The sequence below is a fragment of the Triticum urartu genome, chromosome 2A (genome assembly GCF_056163025.1).
Source record: "Triticum urartu cultivar PI428250 chromosome 2A, HENAU_Tu73, whole genome shotgun sequence".
Classification (NCBI taxonomy): Eukaryota; Viridiplantae; Streptophyta; class Magnoliopsida; order Poales; family Poaceae; genus Triticum; species Triticum urartu.
The window spans coordinates 681,841,936-681,861,306 of NC_141874.1; the positions used below are offsets into that span (position 1 = coordinate 681,841,936).

General features: G+C 46.3%; 3 protein-coding genes across 8 annotated transcripts; 1 reads left to right on the forward strand and 2 right to left on the reverse strand.

Annotated features, from left to right (window-relative positions):
• Positions 1 to 459: 459 nt before the first annotated feature.
• LOC125539682 (putative L-type lectin-domain containing receptor kinase S.5) lies at positions 460 to 12,979 on the reverse strand. 6 transcript variants are annotated; one of them, XR_015617380.1, is made up of 11 exons: positions 12,770 to 12,979; positions 12,208 to 12,328; positions 11,399 to 11,752; positions 10,947 to 11,315; positions 10,368 to 10,436; positions 9,058 to 9,411; positions 6,938 to 8,971; positions 6,512 to 6,837; positions 5,387 to 6,412; positions 4,719 to 5,264; positions 3,818 to 4,628 (listed from the first exon to the last, which is right to left on the reverse strand). XR_015617380.1 is itself a non-coding variant. In XM_087544887.1 (6 exons), the coding sequence occupies exon 6, from the start codon at positions 2,747 to 2,749 to the stop codon at positions 617 to 619; it is 2,133 nt and encodes a 710-aa protein (XP_087401013.1). In that variant the 5' UTR covers positions 2,750 to 4,628; positions 4,719 to 5,264; positions 5,387 to 5,740; positions 6,125 to 6,412; positions 6,512 to 6,837; positions 6,938 to 8,407; the 3' UTR covers positions 460 to 616. The 6 variants fall into 6 exon arrangements, 5 of the variants coding, with proteins under 5 accessions (XP_087401013.1, XP_087401012.1, XP_087401014.1 ...); XM_087544887.1 differs by lacking the exons at positions 9,058 to 9,411; positions 10,368 to 10,436; positions 10,947 to 11,315; ... (1 more) ...; positions 12,208 to 12,328; positions 12,770 to 12,979 and having other exon boundaries at positions 460 to 4,628; positions 5,387 to 5,740; positions 6,125 to 6,412; positions 6,938 to 8,407; XM_087544886.1 differs by lacking the exons at positions 9,058 to 9,411; positions 10,368 to 10,436; positions 10,947 to 11,315; ... (1 more) ...; positions 12,208 to 12,328; positions 12,770 to 12,979 and having other exon boundaries at positions 460 to 4,628; positions 4,719 to 4,818; positions 4,917 to 5,264; positions 6,938 to 8,407.
• Positions 12,980 to 13,126: 147 nt separating this feature from the next.
• Positions 13,127 to 15,684, forward strand: MCD1 (multiple chloroplast division site 1). The gene is made up of 4 exons (XM_048703198.2): positions 13,127 to 13,488; positions 13,937 to 14,103; positions 14,734 to 15,121; positions 15,351 to 15,684. Exons 1-4 carry the CDS (start codon positions 13,270 to 13,272, stop codon positions 15,549 to 15,551), a joined length of 975 nt encoding a protein of 324 aa, XP_048559155.1. The 5' UTR covers positions 13,127 to 13,269; the 3' UTR covers positions 15,552 to 15,684.
• A 174-nt stretch (positions 15,685 to 15,858) lies between these two features.
• On the reverse strand, positions 15,859 to 19,356 carry LOC125539685 (GTP binding protein). Its single transcript, XM_048703197.2, has 6 exons — positions 19,111 to 19,356; positions 18,710 to 18,770; positions 18,438 to 18,573; positions 17,944 to 18,271; positions 16,845 to 16,973; positions 15,859 to 16,627 (listed from the first exon to the last, which is right to left on the reverse strand). The coding sequence occupies exons 1-6, from the start codon at positions 19,199 to 19,201 to the stop codon at positions 16,110 to 16,112; spliced, it is 1,263 nt and encodes a 420-aa protein (XP_048559154.1). The 5' UTR covers positions 19,202 to 19,356; the 3' UTR covers positions 15,859 to 16,109.
• Positions 19,357 to 19,371: the final 15 nt, after the last annotated feature.

Sequence of the window (19,371 nt, forward strand, 5' to 3'; positions counted from 1 at the left end):
CGGTGCTCGGGATATTGAGTCACGCAGAAATCATTTTCAGCCAACCGAAATTTAGCATTTGCTTTAAAGAAACCAGCAAGGCAGGAACAATAAATACTACAACGCAGAACATGAACGTTTGGTCTATGGGTGTATATACAACCTATACGAAAAAATAGTAATTAAATAAAAATTCTGAAAATATTTTTGAAATAAACTTCTTTTATAAAAGCAAAATTTTGGGTCAAGATAGTGTGAACAAAATAGTGTAAATAGTAACCTTTATTCTTGAAAAATTATATACTAGTGCAAAAGAAAGTCAGGTTGATTCTAATAAAAAAATTCTAAACTTTTCACATTTTTTTAATTATTACTTTCCCCCATATCAAGTGTATACACCCAGGAATCAAAAGGCATTTCCCCTACAACGCAATACTACCTCCGTCTCAAAATGTCCATCTCTTTTAAGAAATAAAGAAATGAGAATTTAATAGTACTAGATTCATCTCAAAATATAAGACATTTTTTTAGCTAAACTAGAAAGAATCATCTATCAATGTACATTTGATTCTGGTCATCTAAGATAACAACAGGAAAGACATCAATCCTGCAACGGTATTTCCATGCCCCAAATTTGTCACCTCCCTGAGATGGAACAGCTCATGGAGCAGAAGCTACTGTGCTGCCCGGCGTCTCCCGTGAACAGCAACCCGACGTCCGGCAGCTCCATCTCCTGCCGATTGCCACCCGGAGGCCAAACAAACGCAGGCTTGTTCAACGGGGGCTCCGGCGCGGGCGCTCCGTCGATCAGCACCTGCACGGCCGCCCTCATGGACGGCCTCTCCCTCGGGTTCGGGTGGCAGCACGCCAGCGCCAGTCTCACCGCGCAGTCCACCTGCGCCTGCTCGAACTCGCCGCCGAGCAACGGGGCGGCGGCGTGCAGCGCCTTCCCCTCGCCGTACAGCCTCCACATCCAGTCCACGATGTGCATCGGCGTGGCGTGTCGCCCTCGCCCGCCTCTCCAGTACTCCTCCTCGCCACCGCCACGGTGGTCGCTGTCGTGGACGTACTCGTACTGCACGGCGTTGCTGGGGCTCCTCCCGCTGACCACCTCCATGACGAAGACCCCGAACGCGTACACGTCGGTGTCGAGGCTGGCGCGGCCGGTGAAGAAGCTCTCGTACGCCATGTAGCCGCGGGTGCCGGCCACCACCTGCGTGGAGTGGTGCGTGGCGCCGTCGTGCTGGATGACGCGTGCGAGGCCGAAGTCCCCCAGCCGCGCGTTGTACTCCTCGTCCAGCATCACGTTGCTGGCCTTGACGTCCCGGTGCAGGATCCGCCTGCTGCTCCCGTGGTGCAGGTAGTCCAGCGCCGACGCCACGCCGCGGATGATCTTGTACCGCCGCTCCCATGTGAGCTCCGGGGTGTCCGTGGACGCCGACATCGACGACGTCGACGACGCGGTCCTCTCTCTGGCGTAGAGGAGCTTGTCGAGGCTGCCCATGGGGAAGTACTCGTAGACGAGGAGCAGCTCGCTCTTCTTGTGGCACCAGCCGATGAGCTTCACGAGGTTCCGGTGCGACAGCTTGCTGATGGTGTTCACCTCCGCCACGAACTCCTTCTCGCCGCGGTTGGAGTTGACGTTCGTGGACACCCGCTTCACGGCCACCTCCATGCTCATCCTCCTCAGATACCCGAGGTAAACGGTGCCGGAGCCGCCTCGGCCGAGCTTACGGCCGTCGCTGAAGTCGCCGGTGGCGTTCCTGAGCTCCCTGAGCTTAAACCTGACGGGGCCATGGGCGTCGATCATCTTCTCGAGGTTGCGGTACGCCAGCCTCGTCTGCCGCGTCAGCCTTCTCCACACGAGCAACGCCATGAGCAGCACGCCGACGGTGAGCGGGACCAGCACGGCGAGAAATACCTTCTGGCGCCTCAACCGATACCCACCGTCACCTCTGGCGACCGCGTCGTCGACCGTGGTGAAGTTCCAGGACTTGACCTGGTTCAGCTGTGCGAACTCGCCGGTGGAAGCCGCGAAACCCACGGAGATGTTGTCCAGGAGATACCGCGACAGGTCGGTGTACCAGGCGTAGGTGAAGGCGAGCCCCCCTTGCACCACGAGGACGCTCATCATTTTGCCGTCGTACTCGAATGTGACATCGACGTCGGCCCCCCTGGAGAGGACGATGGAGAAGTTGCTGAGCGGCATCTGCCCGAGGGACCGCACGCTGTTGAGGTCGAGTCCGACGTGGTTACCGTCCAAGTCGGCGTCGAAGCTCCTCCGCGTGTCGAACTCGAGCGCGACGATCCGGTTCGCCGGCGCGCCGTCGGTCCGGTTGTTGGTCAGGCCGAGCCACCGCCCGCTGCTGTCGCTGGGCAGGGCCGGGTTGTTGGTGAGGATGAAGGCCATGCCTTCCCCGGTGCCGTTCCTGGGGACGATGTTGAGCACGAACTCCGTCTTGAACGAGGTGAGCGCCGTGCGGTCGCTGTTTTTCCAGAGCTTGAGGGTGTCTCTGGCGTACATGACCCTCCCCGACCGGTGGGTCATGTCGCCGGCGTCGGGCGTGATCTGCAGGGAGCGGTTGGAGACGGTGGCGCCCGGGGTGAAGCTGAAGTCGGCCTCGCTGGCCGCGTCGAAGCTCTGGTACGCGAACCGCAAGGCGCTGCAGGTGCTGCCGCCGCCACCGCACAGGATGAAGAGGAGGATGGCCGCAAAGGCTAGCTGCAGGGTCATGCTGCGATCGGCCATGGCAAGTCGTCTCTGCAACATGGGATGGGATGGAAGACGAGGTGTGGTGGTGGCATATGTTGGGGTTGAGGAATTGCTTGCAGGGGAAATGTGGTAGCGTTGTCAGCCATGGCTGTCCATGAGGGAGGGAGGATGTATGCCGTACACAAGGACAGTGACAATGCTGCCCAGCCCAACGGTGTGAACCAGAGAAGTCCGGGGGTTCGACGACGGGCGCCAAATGAGACTTTGACTTGCGATGATGGAGCGGAGCGGAGCTGCACGCATGCTCGATTATGGAGCATCATCTTGTTAAGCAAGCAAGTACAGTGGAAGCTTGACGGAAATTTAAGAGTAGTAGGCGTCATCTTGTTAAGCAAGTAGTAGTAGTAGTAGAAGAAGAAGAAGAAGAACCTTGACGGAAATTAACAACGTCGACGTTCCAAGTTTCGACAGAAAAATGGTCTAGCCGATTCAGGCATCACTGCATTCTCGTCAGAGAATTATAGTAATAGTAATAGGGTTGTTATGAATGTGGCATGACTTCAGCCTGGCAAGGAAGGAACTCCTGTCACTCTCCGTGAAGTGATCAAGTCAAACATTTGCTAGCTGCCCCATCAGTCATCACCCACGAGCGCTTGGCCGCGTCCGTTTCCTCGTCGTCCCGATGATTGATTTCAACGGTGTAACGTAAACTGAATTCAGAGGTAAATTGGGGGATGGTCAAGCGAATATTCGTTTCTGAGCTCAGGCTCAGCTGATCCTGAAATCACAGCCGTCAGTTGGCATGTGGATGCGTGACCGATGTTGTATTGTGGTCTGTATAGCAGCTGTATGGAGGGAAAAATAAAGCCAGCCAGCAGGCGCATTAAATGAGTAGACAGCCGTGAGGGAGAGATGGAACAAGTAATTCGAGAATGGATCAGGCATTGTTCTGTGCCAGGCTGAGCCGCCTCCGGCACACTGACTCGCCGCATGAGCAGATCACCAGCTACCATGTGTCATCATCAATCTCACGCAAGCTAAACACTAGTCGACCTCACACTAAAAACGCACAGCTGGGATGCTGCATGCTCCTCACCATACGAAAACATTGTGCTTCCCCCAATCCAAACAAAGTGAATAACATTAAAGATATAGTACAGTCTACTCAATGATACATGAGGCCTCAACTCTAGTAACAGAGGAACAAGTGTGCAGCATTGCTCACCAGAACACACCGGAAAACCCTTAACGAGCAAGAATGAAAACTGGAAAATTTAACTATCACGTTTTATTGTTTCAAGAACCACCTAGCGGTCGGGTGCACGTGTTCCGGTGGTGCCCCTATGTACAACAGTTCTTGAACTTCCCCGACTTACGCGGTTGCTTTAGGGCATCCCCTCAATCAAGGTAGGTCGTTCGCTTGTGCCCTTTTCGACGACAAATGCCACAGAACCTCGTCTGGTTGCTCAGCCCCTTATACAGTGCCTTCCCCCTGCTATTAGTCGGCCTGTCGATACCCCTCTGCTTCTCTGGAGCAGCAGTCCTTGAAGTGCATTCACATTGGCCGAGAGGCACCCACTCTCGCCATTCCATGAAAATGCAACCCCTCCATTGCGAAGCTTTCCTAGTGGCAGATTTGCCAAATGGTCCTCAAAACCCAAACCATCCCTTTTCTGTACAGATGGTGCCCCACTCACCATCAATGAATTCAGACCAGCTCACATATGCTCAAACGCTTCTGCACTTGTGTCACCCAAGCAAACGACATCCATTGCTTGCATATACAGAGTCGAATACCTGCATGTGAATGATAGATTTACCGACTGGTTTTTCTGGTAATGAACGAGGTGCGCGGGCACTATGTTGCTTGCATCTTTGGTCCATCCATCACGATGTGTTTTGCGGGAACCTCCTCCAAGTGGAGAACATCCATCACCTAGACAAGATCGATAATTGGCAGGCAACTCAGAATCCCTATCTGAAAACACGCACAGTGACAGAGTATGAAATCTAGTAGCGGTTTTACCCTTAGTAAATGGCAGCATAACATTCCTGTGTGCTCAAATTGTCCGCACTCACACTCAAATTCCAATCCTTCGTCTCTTACTATCACCTCGTACACCACCCTACACCACACCACTAGAAATATGTTAAAAAACAGAGCATCATTTCTAACACAATATAAAGAATAATGAAACAAAAAAAATCAGAGGAATAGACTTGCATCAGAAGCACGCAAGCTTGACAGGGATGCCATGGTCACACGAGACCTCTTGATCGCTTCACTCTGAGGAGCCACTCCACTTGCTTTTTTTGGCTCACAAAAACTAGGAGCTGTACACCGTGAGCAATTTTATGGTCAACCACATATGATGTCCCGTCTACAACAAGTGAAGCAGAGCCAGGCTCCTCGCAAATTTCCTTCCAAGCCCAGTCAAATAACTGTCACTCGGTGATTGTGATCTATCCTGTGCTCGGCCACATAATACCTGTTGTCATCTGACCAGAGTAGCCTTATCATCGCCATGTAGCCGCAACGTGATGATCGACTGTTATCCCTTAACGGATTGTCCTTAACATCATACAAGCACGCACATGAGCGTCAGCATTCTGAATTATTTATAAAAAAACCACAAGGACCGAAAAAAAGGATATGTGCCGAAACAAAATTCAAAAAACTAACAACTGACGTACCAAACCACACAGCCGTACACAATTTCATGCATGCACTTCTCCCTCTGAACATTAAGTCTGCTCTTGCATATCAAACACCAAATCCACTTTCCCATGAGTAAGAGTTGTAGAAATCATAAGCCTCCTCAAGGGAATTTAAACGTCTGCTCTTGCATATTAAACACCAAATCCACTTTCCCATGAGTAAGAGTTGTAGAAATCATAACCCTCCTCAAGGGAATTTAAACTCATTCCGGTGGCTGGATGAGCGACAGCCCCCGACTTCTTGCATCATACGCCCGCAGAGAGGGCTCTACTGTTGAAACTCTGTTTGAGTCCCTGTCTCTTTCATCATGATTTTTGACAACCATTACCCTGCATAACGAAAGACTATAAATCAAGCGCCCAGGAAAAAATGTTTTGTTGCGACACATTAAATTTAAATTGTGCCACCCATTTAGACCAATATTCCTATATTTACTATCCCTAAATTAACTAACTAACACAACATCAGACTAAATTTTGATTGATACACTAATGCTGCATATCCAGATCAGGCGCGACAAAAAGCATGGCAAGAACAATTAAAGCCAATTAAAATCGAATTCTTCATCTAAAAAACAACTACATAGGCCAGAAGTAACGATGTATATCATATATCAAGTTCATGGAATTGATTTCTGCACAAGAGCGTGAGTTCATTTTTCACATGTAAAGGTTGCGAAACCATTAAACAGATTCGCCTAGTCACAACAATACATTTTCGTCCAAGAGCCACCGTTGTACTTTCCAAGGCCAACTCCTTCCTCACCCCCCTCTTCCAGCATAGTATCTGAATGCTGCAGCACATCCGAATCAGCCACAATCTCAGTCTCCCTAGAATACAGATCATCCAGCTTTTTTGTCTCTGTTGTGCCCCCTGAGTAGCTTCCATCCCCCGCGACCAGCTGAACGACTTGCTCACCAGCATCTTCTGAATCTCGAGGATGCCATTCGGCTAAAACTCCAACAGCAAACATGTTACCAATATCACCCCTCCTCGGCAACCTACAAATGCAGGATTCCAACCATCAGGCATCAGCTACCCTGGATCTAGCAAAAGGTAAATAAAAAGATAATGTCTGCACGGGGAAGGGTGTTGAATGCCTCGCCATATTTAACTGGACAGTACAAGCATTATTCCATTCAATCGACCTCTTCGAAGAAGAACTTGAGGCCTTCCATGGACGGAGACGCTTCTGCTATGTTCTTGCGTGGGTTCGAGACAGAAGATATGCGTCGAACAGGTGGAAGGAGGAGGAGGAGGAAGAGCAACAGTGCCTGCTGCTTCGTCCCCGATCCAGTTAACCAGACAAAGTACTGGCCAGGCCAACTTCAAAGCACCACACCACAAACACCGTCCGCAGCACAGCGAGAGGGACTGGATCTGGGTGTTCTAGGCTGGCGGCGAACTCCTCCCCGGAGTGGGGAACCTACAGAATACGGACGGGCGTGGAGTCAGCCCCCTAGTCTGACAGCTTAGAAACAAATCTATGGAATCTCCAGATCTAAATCGAGGAAGGAGGCACTTACCTGCCGGCGACATCCAGCAAAAAATCTCGACCACCGCCTTCCATTAGTTCATCGCCGGCGAGAGACAGCGTCCGCCGCAGCTAATGAACGGATTTTGGTACGGTTGTCCTGGGGCTGGGGGCGGTGCGGGGGAATGGGGTGTGTTTCGGATGGGGCCTCAGCGGCTCAGAATTGACCACAACTATCTGGGCCACGGACCAAGACGCCCGCGTGCTCGTGGCCTGCAAGCGCATACGATTTGGGCCCATGACCATGCACTGTTCCATACCGTATACAGCCTGTACGTCCTTTTTCTAGCGCCTCCTGTCAGGCTGCTCAGAGCGAATTACTCGAATCCCAAGCGAGGGGTGGACGCCAGCGATTTCGGGCTCAGCTGAGCTCGAGCACCGAATCGCTGCGATCGGCAAGCTACAACATAACTACAAGCTGGCCTCCAGTGCAGTACGAGCGGTACTAACCGCGAAGCTTCGTAAGTCGATCGTAACCAACCACGCGTGCGTGTATGCACGTATCAATTATACTGGCAGGTACCCTGGTATTTTCCCAGGTACTCTATTGTTGAATAAATTTGCATGTTTTTCTCAACAAAAAATATAAAAATTATAAGACATCACCAGCTGCATCCGAAAGCTGGCAAGTACAGTACCAGCACCAGATATCATCTGCTGACAACTGATTATTAGTATTTGGTTGCTGTTGGAGATTTGGTCAGTGATCTTATCTACAAGTAGTGGTGTCAAAAACGCTCTTATATTATGGGATGGAGGAAGTAGCTGTTTAGTGCCTGCAAGGTCGAACTCTCCTTGCTTAAAATATGTGTATCTGTACTGTATCGAATTCTGAGTGCAAAACTGGTGTACGAAATTGCATTACATCATCACATGCCACTCATCAGTCGTCACTAGTAACATACCAGCAAGCGTCCCAACAACAGTATGGCAACAATGACCAAGTGAGCTGAGAACAGCATCAGTTGAAACATCAAACATAAAGAGGCTGTTTGGTTCCCGGCCATCGGTTGCCAGGCCAAACGTGTGGCGAGTCCCAACCTCCTGGGCGTGTGTTTGGTTTTGTACTGACGTTTGGCTTGCCACAATCTATACGGGCTTCTGCAGCAGATTTTTTTGCCTAAGGTGCGGCACTCGTTTTGTTCGCCACAGTTTCTACGGCGCACCATGGGTGTGGCCAACGCCTAACCTTAGTCATGGCAAATTAAGTCCCAAACCAAACAGGCCCAAAATTGCTTTGCCTTCCTGGTTCATCCTGCCATGCCTGCCTGATCTAACAGTTTAACAAGGCATTCAGCATGTGACATCCTCCAACTCCAATTATCATATACCAAACCATGGCATCTTCTAGCATGTACAGGATCGCGCATATAAAGATCAGCCGCATTCCTATGTTATGGTTCATACAAAAAACTACGAGAGAAGTATTACCATAGCCCAACCCTACCATCGTAGGTACCAACTAGACCGAGAGGTGGTTCTTGATGTACCTATTAACCCAGATCGTTTTGTGAGGCACACTAAGCTTGTCGAATGCCCTGGCAACGTGAGCATTCTCGCACAAATAAGCATAGTAGTGGGCAAGATGCTCCTGTTCAAACCCTGGGAGGCCCTTCATGTTAGCCCAAAGGTCGTCGGGGACATCAGTGTCTCTCCTACTGCACTTCTCTATTGCTTCTGCTAGGCGATCGAGAACACGGGTCATCGTACATAGCAGCCTGTCATCGTTTTTTACCTTGGCTTTCTTTGGTGGGGGTGGGGGAGGTAAGCTGTCAGACGAATCACCACTGTTCCCTTCATCGGTGCTTGTAAAAGACATTGCGGCCTCTTCAACACCCTTAGGAATAAGGGCATTCACCCCATTCAAGTTTTCATTTTCCATTCCATTCTCAGGCACGCCCCTAGCAAGAGACTCGTTGCTACTCCTAGCTGGCCTGGATGATGCCATGCCTTTGACAAAGATTGTCGCCATCTCACGATAGTTCTTAATTGGAGTGTTCAAGAAATCAGCATCATGATGGTGGTCCTGCCAAGTAATACACAGGAAATTGTTTAAAAAGTATATGCAGCAATGTCGTCACAGCCGGTAAACAGCATAAGCTTCAATCTTACCTTAACGTGAGCCGTGTAATGCTCATGATTAAGCACAATGGTGCAAGTATTTGCATCCCAAAGAGCGCCACTTAAACTCTTGAGTATGTTAACCTTTTTCCATATTTTCTTCCATTTCCTAAGATGGTTAGAAATCTGTGCAGCATTTACTTGAACCCTGAAATGCTCACTCAAAGCTTGAGCACAACTTTTAAGATGAACTTGCTTGAAAACATGAGAGGGTCTAGTTCCACCAGCCACTAGGTTAGTCAAGAACTGAAGCACAAAGGATGACATGGCATTTGTCCAAACAAGTTGCCCACCACCACCATTAGTACCCCCCATGTTATCCGCATGCTGTTCCGAGTTCATTCCCTACAAATTAACAACATGATCTGATTAAGAAAACAAGAATTTAGTAATAAACAATAATTTGCCAACCATATCATACAAATTATACAAAAGCAAAATTATACTATATGATAAAACAACATTTTACATATAGGCATTACAAACTAATGGTCATAGTGGTTTTGAGAGTCAACCGATATTTTGGCAAGGGATTGTTGAAATTTGAGCATGTCTCTATGATCATGTACTTCCTCCCTAATCCCTATGCAACCTATAGGAAAAATGTCCAGTGGAAAAGGAAACAGTATGTTGGGGAGGTGATGTTCTGCAAACATGTAAAATTTCAAATCAAGTTCACTTGAAAGGTATGAGCAAATTCAGCAATGAATGGTTGCAAACTGTAAACATCACTATTCATGCTGAATCTGTTTTTACATGCCTCCCAAATGATTGTGAGTTTGAACTTGACATTTTACATGTGTAGAACATCATGCTCCCAACATTTTACATGTGTATAGAACTATTATATTTATACATGGTTTCTATGGAGTTTTCATCATGACTTGGTTTCCACTTTCCCCGCTACCTACACATGTGAGGTGCCCAGGTACTTCCCAGTAGAATAAAAACAGTGGCTCTTTCCTTCCTTTGTGAAAGAACACAATTGTGATGCAACTATGGCATTGTCCACTTGAGTAGTGAAGGGGAAGAATGGGATTGCATCATCAAGAATTCAAATTGACACTCAACATTTGATATCGGCGGCTATAGGAGGTTAATATCCTTTTTACAAAGCTACCCCAAACAGTCAATGCCAAGGACCTCTGGCTCTAGCTAGGTAAGTGGTGTCCCTTATAAGGGATCTACCAAATAAAAATGAGAAGCCGACTGAAGCAATTGCTAGCATGCATTCTATTTATTTTGTTGTGACAGTGGGATGCAACTCCTTGTGTGGTGAAAGCACTTTGAAGAAAACTTACATGTGATATACCCACGTCTGGTTGCATAGCTGGAGCATCGCGTTGTTGTGATAAATCCAAGTGAGACATCTGGGATAAATAAGGAGATGCTATTTTGTTGAGAAAGTATAATCATAATACAGGTTTAATTTAGTAGCAAACTGCAGCATTCAAATTTCACATAGAAAAATCAATACATCAAGGCAGGCATTATCTTCAGAGAATAAGAGTAGGTCTATGCTGTATGTATCATGATGAAGTAAGCATGACAAAGAACTCTTGTCACTGTCCATCAGGTGATCAAGTTGAATATTTGCAAGTTCCCCAATCATCAACATTTTTTCACATCATCTGTGTTTTTTGTATTTCTCTAAATGATTGACTTCTACATATAATTTGGAGATAAATTGGTGATCAGGGTCCAGATGCTAACTGCGAGACCATAGGTATCCAGCTGTAACAATTGATACTAGCTGCGAAAGTTTGTAACTACCACATTTCAGTTAGGACTACTCCATTTGTTGAATAACCTTTTAGAATTTAACCAAATATAGCTGAAACTATACAAGTACAATCAATATTATTTGGGCATGTCATCACCTTGGCCTTCTTTGGTGGTGGTAAACTGCCAGAGGGATCACCAAAGTTTCCTTCATCAGTGTTAGTAAAAGATTGTGTGGCCTCTTCACAGGTTTTGACATTCTCGATCACAACTATAGCAAGAGGGTCACTCGCTTCATTAGTTTTTCTGTTTTCCATTTCATTCTCAGTCACATTTGTAGCAAGAGGGTCACTCTCCCCATTGGTATCTTCATCTTCAAATTCATCATCAGCCACGTCTGTGGAAAGAAGCTCATTGCTACTCCTGCTAGCATATACACCTGAAACCATACCGTTACCACAGATTGTAGCCATCTCATGATAGTACTCGATCGGAGTGTTCAACAAGTCGGCATCACTATGGTGGTCCTGCCAAGTAATACACAAAATATTAGACAAACAGAAGCAACAATGACACCACGATGTGGAAACAACATACGGTGCAATCCTACCTTAACGTGACTGGCGTAATGCTCCTGATCAAGCACAATGGTGCATGTATGCTCATCCCAAAGAGCACCACTTAAGCTCTTGAGCTTGTTAACCCTTCCCCATATTCTTTTCCACTTCCGAAGGTGGTTAGAAATCTGAGCGGCAGTTACTTGAAGCTTGAAACGCTCGTTCAAAGCCTTTGCACAGCTTTTATGATGAACTTGCCTGAAACTGTTGGAGGCTCTAGTTCCACTAGTCACCAGGTTAGCCATGAACTTAAGCACAAAGGACGACATGGCAGTTGTCCAAACAGCCTGCTTGCCACTACCGTTGTTACCCGGCATGTCATCGGCATGTTGTCCCAAGTTCATTCCCTACCATAACAATTACAGATCTGATTAATAAAGCAAGAATCTGGCAACAAATTAAATCCATGCATAGCACGAATGTGAGAAATGTACGGCAAAAGGCAAGACATGCAATACATCAAGCACTTGAAATTCCTGGCTGCAAAACTGCAATTTCCATCAATGAGACCTTGCACAGATTGTTCACATAAGACTACCATTGCAGCAATTTCTAAATGACATAAAAAAGACTGCAAGACTAACTGCACATTAACTGAATAATGAAACTAAGGAATAGCAATTTCCAAAATTATGCAGAAAAAATCAGTAAACAATGGTTTTGGTTGCTCAACCGTCAGGAACATCACGGCGAAATCGATTGGATTCGATTGCAATCGGATCAAATCGAATCCAATCCTAGTACTCACTAAGCACAAACCCTGAACTACATCTACGAGCAAAGGGGAAACAATGAAACATACCGGAGCGGTGGCCGTTGGAGTGTAGGCCGGCTGAAGAGCGAACCCTGGCGGGAACACAGGAGCGCCCGAAGAGGATGACTCGGCTACCACCAGGGGCATCCCCGATGCGCCGGCGCTCCTACTGAAAAGGGGACCGTCGTTCATATAAGACTACCATTGCAGCAATTTCTAAATGACATTAAAAAAGAAGACTGCAAGACTAACCACACATTCACTGAATAATGAAACTTCGGAACAGCAATTTCCAAAATTACGCAGAAAAAAAAATCAGTAAACAATGGTTTTGATTGTTCAGGCGTCAGGAACGTCACGGCGAAATTAACTGTCTGCCTGCACCTGTTGCAGCAACATGTCTAAACCGCCTGCGTACACAACGCAGTATTTGTCTTTTGCCGTATTTGGGAGCGAATGAAAATGTGTGGATGGGGAACCCTGAAGCTACAACGAAGAAATATTGACTAAATACCGTTTGCACCCACAAATATGCATATAAGCGTCCATGTAATGTACTGTATATACATCAACAAATAGAGATACAATCGCGTGATTTGGTGTCCCATACCTAGGGCTGCCGGACCCCGGTCGCCGCCGGGCACCTCGCCGCGCTGATAAGGGGATACGGGGCGGGGAAGCTTGGAGGGGGGCGAGCAGCTCCGGGGCGCGTCGCCTACCGGCCGGCGGAGGGAGGTGGGTGGGGGAACGACGGGACGGGATGGGACGGGTCGCGCTCGATCCAATCCCGAATCGTTTGGTTCATCTCTCTCCAGCCGTATGCATCGCTCGGTCCAGCATCAGCATATTCCTCCGACGGATAGGACAAGACAACCCTGGGCCTCTGGGTGATCTCGGCTGTCCGTTCTTTTATGGACGGTCACGATGCGTCTTCTCCGATGCTTCGGCTCCATACAGGGCCGGCCCAGGCCCGCTGCGAGTGACCTTCTGCGATTTCCATTTGCTTCCTCCGTCTTCTCCATCCCCCCTCCCCTGCTGCCGACCATCCCTGAGCACTCCCAGTCCCAGGCCATTAGCCTAGCTAGCTACCCCCTCCATGCGAGGGCGGCAATGGCGCCCGCCTCCGCCTCCTTCGCCGTCTCCCTCTCCGCCCCCGTCCGCTTAATTCCGCCCAGATGCTTCCGCGGTAGGCCGAGGTGGTCCCGCCCAATCAGGGCTTCGAGCGACACGAAGGGCGCCCCGAACGGGGAGCGGAGGATCGGGGCTCTGGAGAGGAGGGTGGGGGATTTGAGGGCGCTTGTCGCCTCGGTGCCTCCTGCTGTTGTCTCGGTAACACGGCCCGTCTCTTTATTTCTGCACATTTGGACTGTGAGGGTTGGCCACTGTCAGTTCTGAACCGTGGTTGCTTGTTAGATTTAGCGCTTGTTGTGCATAAAATGTAGTTAGCCTAGTAAGCAAAATGTGGCAGATGTAAAGAAGATAGGTTTGCGTAGGTGACATTTAGTTCACTGCTCATGAGCAATCCCCAATGCGTCAGGGATTCAGGGGAACTGGTTAAGCTTTGACCCCCAGGAGTCACATGGCTTTTGACATTTTATGCATTTTGGGCAGCTTGAGATATTCTATATGGCCTTTTTATTTTTCTTTACAGCATAATAAGACCTAAATTATCTCTTCGCCAGTACCCAATACTTTACCATGTTATAGTCATGTGATCATGTCGTATGCTGTTCCATCTTTACATAACAAATACTCTCTTGTTTATCTTTTCATGCAGATCAGGAAAAACATTGGACTAAATTCCATTGCCGGTTTCGGTTTCGGCATTGCATTTTTGGCTGCTCTCGCAAGACAGGTCATCATAAGAACTCAACAGCAAGATAGTAGTGGTTCTGTTTCTGATCTAGTAAGGCGCGGGCATCTAAAATCTGGGCAACGTGGGATGTATGTCTTGCTATCTTGTCAAACTTCAGTTTGGATTCCCTTCTGCACTATCCGCCATAGTTTTTCATATGACGATTTGGGCTTTAGAGGTTTACTCATATGTGTATTTAGGAAGACAGTACAGAAACCTATTTTTCTTGGAATATGTGGTTTGACTACATCTTTTATTGCTCTAAATTATAATGAATTCATACTCAAATCCACTTTTGATGTTATGCTTTGGAATTGGTTGTTTTTCTAAGAACATTTTATTGTATTCTGAATCATGTTTACAAAACATTCAGAACTAATATAACTTGTTCATGTGAAACTATAGGGGGTGAATTCTTCTCTGAGGAAGAACTGTCATCTTTTTCATGTGTCTAGTAACTAGCTTTATGCCATTGTAAATCCATGTCTCACTCTTGTTGGCTGCTATGGAAATTGTAATATTACTTTATGTGACTAGTGGTAGTGATCATGGTCAATAAAACTTTAGGGATAGACAAAAATTGTTATGCTGGTTTCCAAGCCTACTTTTAAGTTTTAACCCATCTTTTTCTTTTCTTTTTTTGTGAAAACTCTTCTGCTGTAATTGTCTAGTATTCTCTTGAAATCGTGCAATAATTTTGACTAAGGCAACTCCTGCAGTGCAAAGCCACGTGTGTACAATGATCCTTTCAATAATTCATTAGTCAAGATCGATGAAGATACTTCTACTGCTCAGATGTTTGGCAAGGAGTACCGCATGGCTCCTGTCCGGCTTACAAATGAACAACAGGCAATGCATCAGAAAAGGAGATCACATGCATATCAGTGGAAAAGGCCCACTGTGTTTCTTAAAGAAGGTGATCCCCTGCCACCAGATGTCGATCCAGAGACAGTTAGATGGATTCCAGTAAACCACCCATTTGCTGCTGGTTCGGTTGAAGTAGATGAGGAGACTGCCAAAAGGAATGTTTACCAAAAGGATGGCGTCCCGTCCCGTGTAAAAGCCGAACATGAAGCGTTGCGGGCAAGGCTAGAGGCTTCAAATGATGTGAGTGTTTGCAATTAACTTGGTATCTTAACTTGCCCGATGCCACAATCCAGAAAAAAGTATGCTACTATTTCAAATTAATATATTGTTTGCAGATCTCTCTGCAGGCAGGATAAATGAGTTGTTTTAGAAGTTTGAAGCTCAATCTGATAACTGAACTAGCAATAGTTTGATTTGTTTTACCATGCTGTCTGGAAAAACTCTCCCTGATCTCTACCATGTTTCGCAGGTAACACCATTCTCTAACGGTCCAAGGGGTATGCAACATAGTGCAAGATCATCGAAGTTATCAGACGAGCCATCTGGGAATCTGCAACAGTCTAAACCTGACATGGTGAATGACCAAAATGGCCAACCAATGTTAGAGCCTGAGCCTGAGCCCAAGAGCTCTGACAACGGTTCACTATCAAAAAGCTTGGAAGGACAGTAACGGTGTGAATTGTATAAACCCTTCGGCACTTCGTTTTGTTATGTAGTGTTGTCAGGTTTTAGCTGTAGATAGAGGAGTTTTGGAACAACAGATTTACGTATTGAACACATGATATGGAGCAGTGTTATTGTTATGTGCTGTTGTATATCTGATATTTTTTTTGCCCGAAGATCTCCAGATGCACGATCTCATTTTCAGCCTCTTAGAACCATGCGATAATTTGGTAGGATGCTCTCATTTATCACTCATATTTTTGCGCAATTCAACAGTAACGTAACATTCGATAAGCTACATATACAACAGCTAGTTGATTCAAGAATCAAGAGGAATAAAATTCTTAATGATACAGCACAAACCCTATAACGGTAGAAAGTATGAATAACTCTACAGAAGGTAAATGACTAAATATCTGGAAGGACTATGAGTACAAAATTTGTGTTGGTGGGAAATGGCATCAGGATTTTATAAAAAAAAATGCCTAGGTGGCATGATGCCGATCTCCCTATACAAATAGGCTTGCCATAACCTGTAATCCTGTGTGAAGATAAGAAATTTGGCTTAGACAGCATGGAAGCCCTCGTCGTCACTATCACCAAACATGGTTGCCATTTTCATGGCTATCTTGGCAGCCATCTCCCTCCTTTGGAAGTCAGGAACGAGCCTTAGGTTGGAGCGCATGTTGCCAATCTCTGACATTAGTCGCTCCAGATCATCTACGCCATAATGATCATCCTCAAACAGTGCATTGACCTCTGGGGTGTCAGTTCGCTGGTCCTCAGAAGTATCTGCTCCAGTGTTATCCACATGATTACTACTATCTTCAGTTGCGTGACTCTGAGTTACAGGATTTTCTTCAGCAGGTTCTGTAGATCTGTCATTTGGAAGAGGGTTGGGCGCCGAAGAACTAGCATTGCCGTTCACAACTTGCTGTGTGTTGTCCTGCATAGATTTAGCTTCATCCAATCCTTCCAGGCTTCTTGATGTACTCGATTCACCGATGAATTCCCATTGCTCATCAGATGCATGGGATAGGACCTCGTAGTCAAATTCATAAGTCAATTCATCATCTGTAGATTCTGTCAGTAGAAAACAGAATACTTAAGGCCAAATACAGGGTTCTAAATTCAATAATGGAACTGTGGAGGGCAAGATATTCTAATTATCAAAATCGCTCCAGCTTTGCACATCATATGGTTGTTTGTTAGAGCAAGCATGACTCATCACAAAACCATGGCGCTAATTTAACAATTTATGGTTAAACGTGTAATTATATTGTTTTCTTATATAACTCACCATCTTTTTCGACCAAGGATGGAGTAGTAATTTTATTTCCAGATTTCAGAATCATTCCAGGCCACATGTGTGCAGAAAGGGCTCCAAAGAGTCGCTCTAGGCCTTGGCTATCACCATCCACTGATAGGCCTGTTGGTAATTATAAACAGACGACAGTTCAGAATTGAAAGAGCATCCAAAAGATCTATTTAAATACAAGCAATATTCAACTTTGGATAGAAATTAGGTTCCTTTTATTAGACTCCATCAAACAATTATAATAAAATTTCATAATTCACACACAATAAAAACAGCCACCGATGCCATGCATGTGGATCAACCATTTAACTTGTTAGCCTTTTGGTGTATGGCATTTAATACTAAGCGGTAATACGGTATAAAACAATATGTACTTGAATTGCCTTTTCAATTTTGCAGGTTCAGACATAAATTACCATGAAAAATACCAAATGCAATTTGATCAACAGACCAATACCAACATAAAATGTGACTTTTAATTAATTGGGTGCTACTGATCTCCAAGATACTACAGCGCTGAAAAATAAATGGGAATCTGCATAGGCCAAATTTGGTCTGGCTTGAGTTTAAGCTTACAAAGGCTTAAATCTTCCCAAACACGGTTCTGCTACATGCATTTTTCAGAGAAGTTTAAGCTTCATGACCTTTTCTACTAAGAAGCTCAATGTCCAGAGCTTCACTAAGAAGGCAAGCTTATGATGCCACTAACAAAACTTAGGCCCTCCAAGAAGGATCATAATCACCACAGAAAATTGTCAAGAAAAGCACAGTGCTAAGTGAATCATACACAATAGAGATGGTAAATAAATGTACGATGGTGAAAAGCAGGTTGATGGCACCCCAAAGTGTGATCCAAAATAGTATGTAGAAGTATGTTAAGTATCAGAAAAAACACACATGAGTAAGAAGTCATAAGAGAGCCAATTGACTTGAAGATGAGCACTATCATTATATACTAAGTGCGCACCTAATTAGCTGATCTTCAGTTTAAAACACATGGTAGGGTGAGATGATGGTAAAAGGTAAAAATACTGTGGTTTTGTCGAACAATTGCAGCCCACAGGACAACTTAGTTACTTACATTTGTCAAAGTCAGCATTGGAAGCACAAGCTTCAATATACTCAATATTCTGCTCAATGCACCACTGCAAAGTGGAGTCTCTGATCTCTATTTGTGGTTCTTCCTCTGATAACAAACCACAACCTTCATTTTCATTTATCCCAAAATCCAAATATTCAGGGTGTGGATCACTACTTGACTCGCCAATCTTTTGCATGCGCCTCCTGTATTCCACATGCGCACCATGGCCAGGCACAAGATCTGCTTTATTTCCTATGCACAGCAGAACTTCAAACCTCTGAACATCAATATTGCCAACCCAGTTTCGGAGGGTAAGTAAGGACGATTCCTGCATAATTGCTGAGACGATTAGCCTACTGCAGAATTGAGGATCAAACAATTGAACACCAGTAGTTACAAGGTTCAAAAGAGCTAAATAAAGGAATTTGGAGTGAGAACGGAACTAGAAATAACAGCAGGAATCAAAAAATGTGTGACGGGTTCACTGTTCTGACATCATTCATATCGAAGACCATAACAAGAGCAGCCAATTGGTCCAGATGAGGTAGTGAGCCGACAGAAAACCCTTCCTCAAGATGTGCAGTCCAAATGGAAAGATCAGCAGAGTAGTACTTCGTGTCAATTTTCCACCTGGATACCAATCAATAGCAACAGAGGTTCTGTCAGATACCAGCTTAACTGAAAACTAGGTCCACTAATTCTGCAAGTACACTCCATCACTCATACACAACAGAGTGATTCAACGTGTAGGCATTCAAACACATACCCCTGACAGAGCACACCTGACGACAAATCGGATGTGTCCGGCACTTCCGTCCCAATCAACCCTGCAGTTCATGATGATATGGAAATGATAAGACATAAGTGGTGGATGTGCATATAAACCTAAATCTCCACAAAGGAATTTTGTCAAGCCAGTGATGAAACTGAAAATGGAACTAAATTATCAGCTAGAACACACTTGATTCTCGGATCCTCCCCTTCCCCGTCAACTCCACATTAACTATTTCTCGCACTGAAATCGGTAATCACCAACAGACCACGAAATCTTCTCACTAGCAGCAGGATGTAATCAGGAAACGGCGGATTCGAACCCTAAACGCGTATCCCAATCAGGACATGTACAGATGTGAGATGGGGGGAGTGCGAGAGGGGGCGGGATCTCACGGGAGAGGATGGTTCGCTTGCCCACGCCGGGGGCGCCGACGAGCAGGACGCCGGGCCGCGCCTCCAGGGATCCGTCTCCCCCCTCCTCCATGGCCTCGCCCCCAAACCCTGTACCCTAGCGCTGCTCCTCCTCGCCAGGCGTGGGATCGAGCTGGGGCGCGCCTCGCGAGCAAGGACAGAATCAGAGAGACGCAGACGACGGAGCAGAGCTACAGAAGGCGGGTGTGCAGGCAATGCGAGGAACACTTTACGCTTTCACAT

Coding starts and splice junctions, on each gene's coding strand:
- LOC125539685 (XM_048703197.2), bottom strand. CDS start 19,201: ATGGAGGAGGGGGGAGACGGATCCCTGGAGGCGCGGCCCGGCGTCCTG. Junction 18,574..18,709: donor TCAGGTGTGCTCTGTCAGGG/GTATGTGTTTGA, acceptor ATTGGTATCCAG/GTGGAAAATTGACACGAAGT. Junction 16,974..17,943: donor CAATGCTGACTTTGACAAAT/GTAAGTAACTAA, acceptor AATTACCAACAG/GCCTATCAGTGGATGGTGAT.
- MCD1 (XM_048703198.2), top strand. CDS start 13,270: ATGGCGCCCGCCTCCGCCTCCTTCGCCGTCTCCCTCTCCGCCCCCGTC. Junction 13,489..13,936: donor TGCCTCCTGCTGTTGTCTCG/GTAACACGGCCC, acceptor CTTTTCATGCAG/ATCAGGAAAAACATTGGACT. Junction 14,104..14,733: donor AAATCTGGGCAACGTGGGAT/GTATGTCTTGCT, acceptor CAACTCCTGCAG/TGCAAAGCCACGTGTGTACA.
- LOC125539682 (XM_087544888.1), bottom strand. CDS start 2,749: ATGTTGCAGAGACGACTTGCCATGGCCGATCGCAGCATGACCCTGCAG.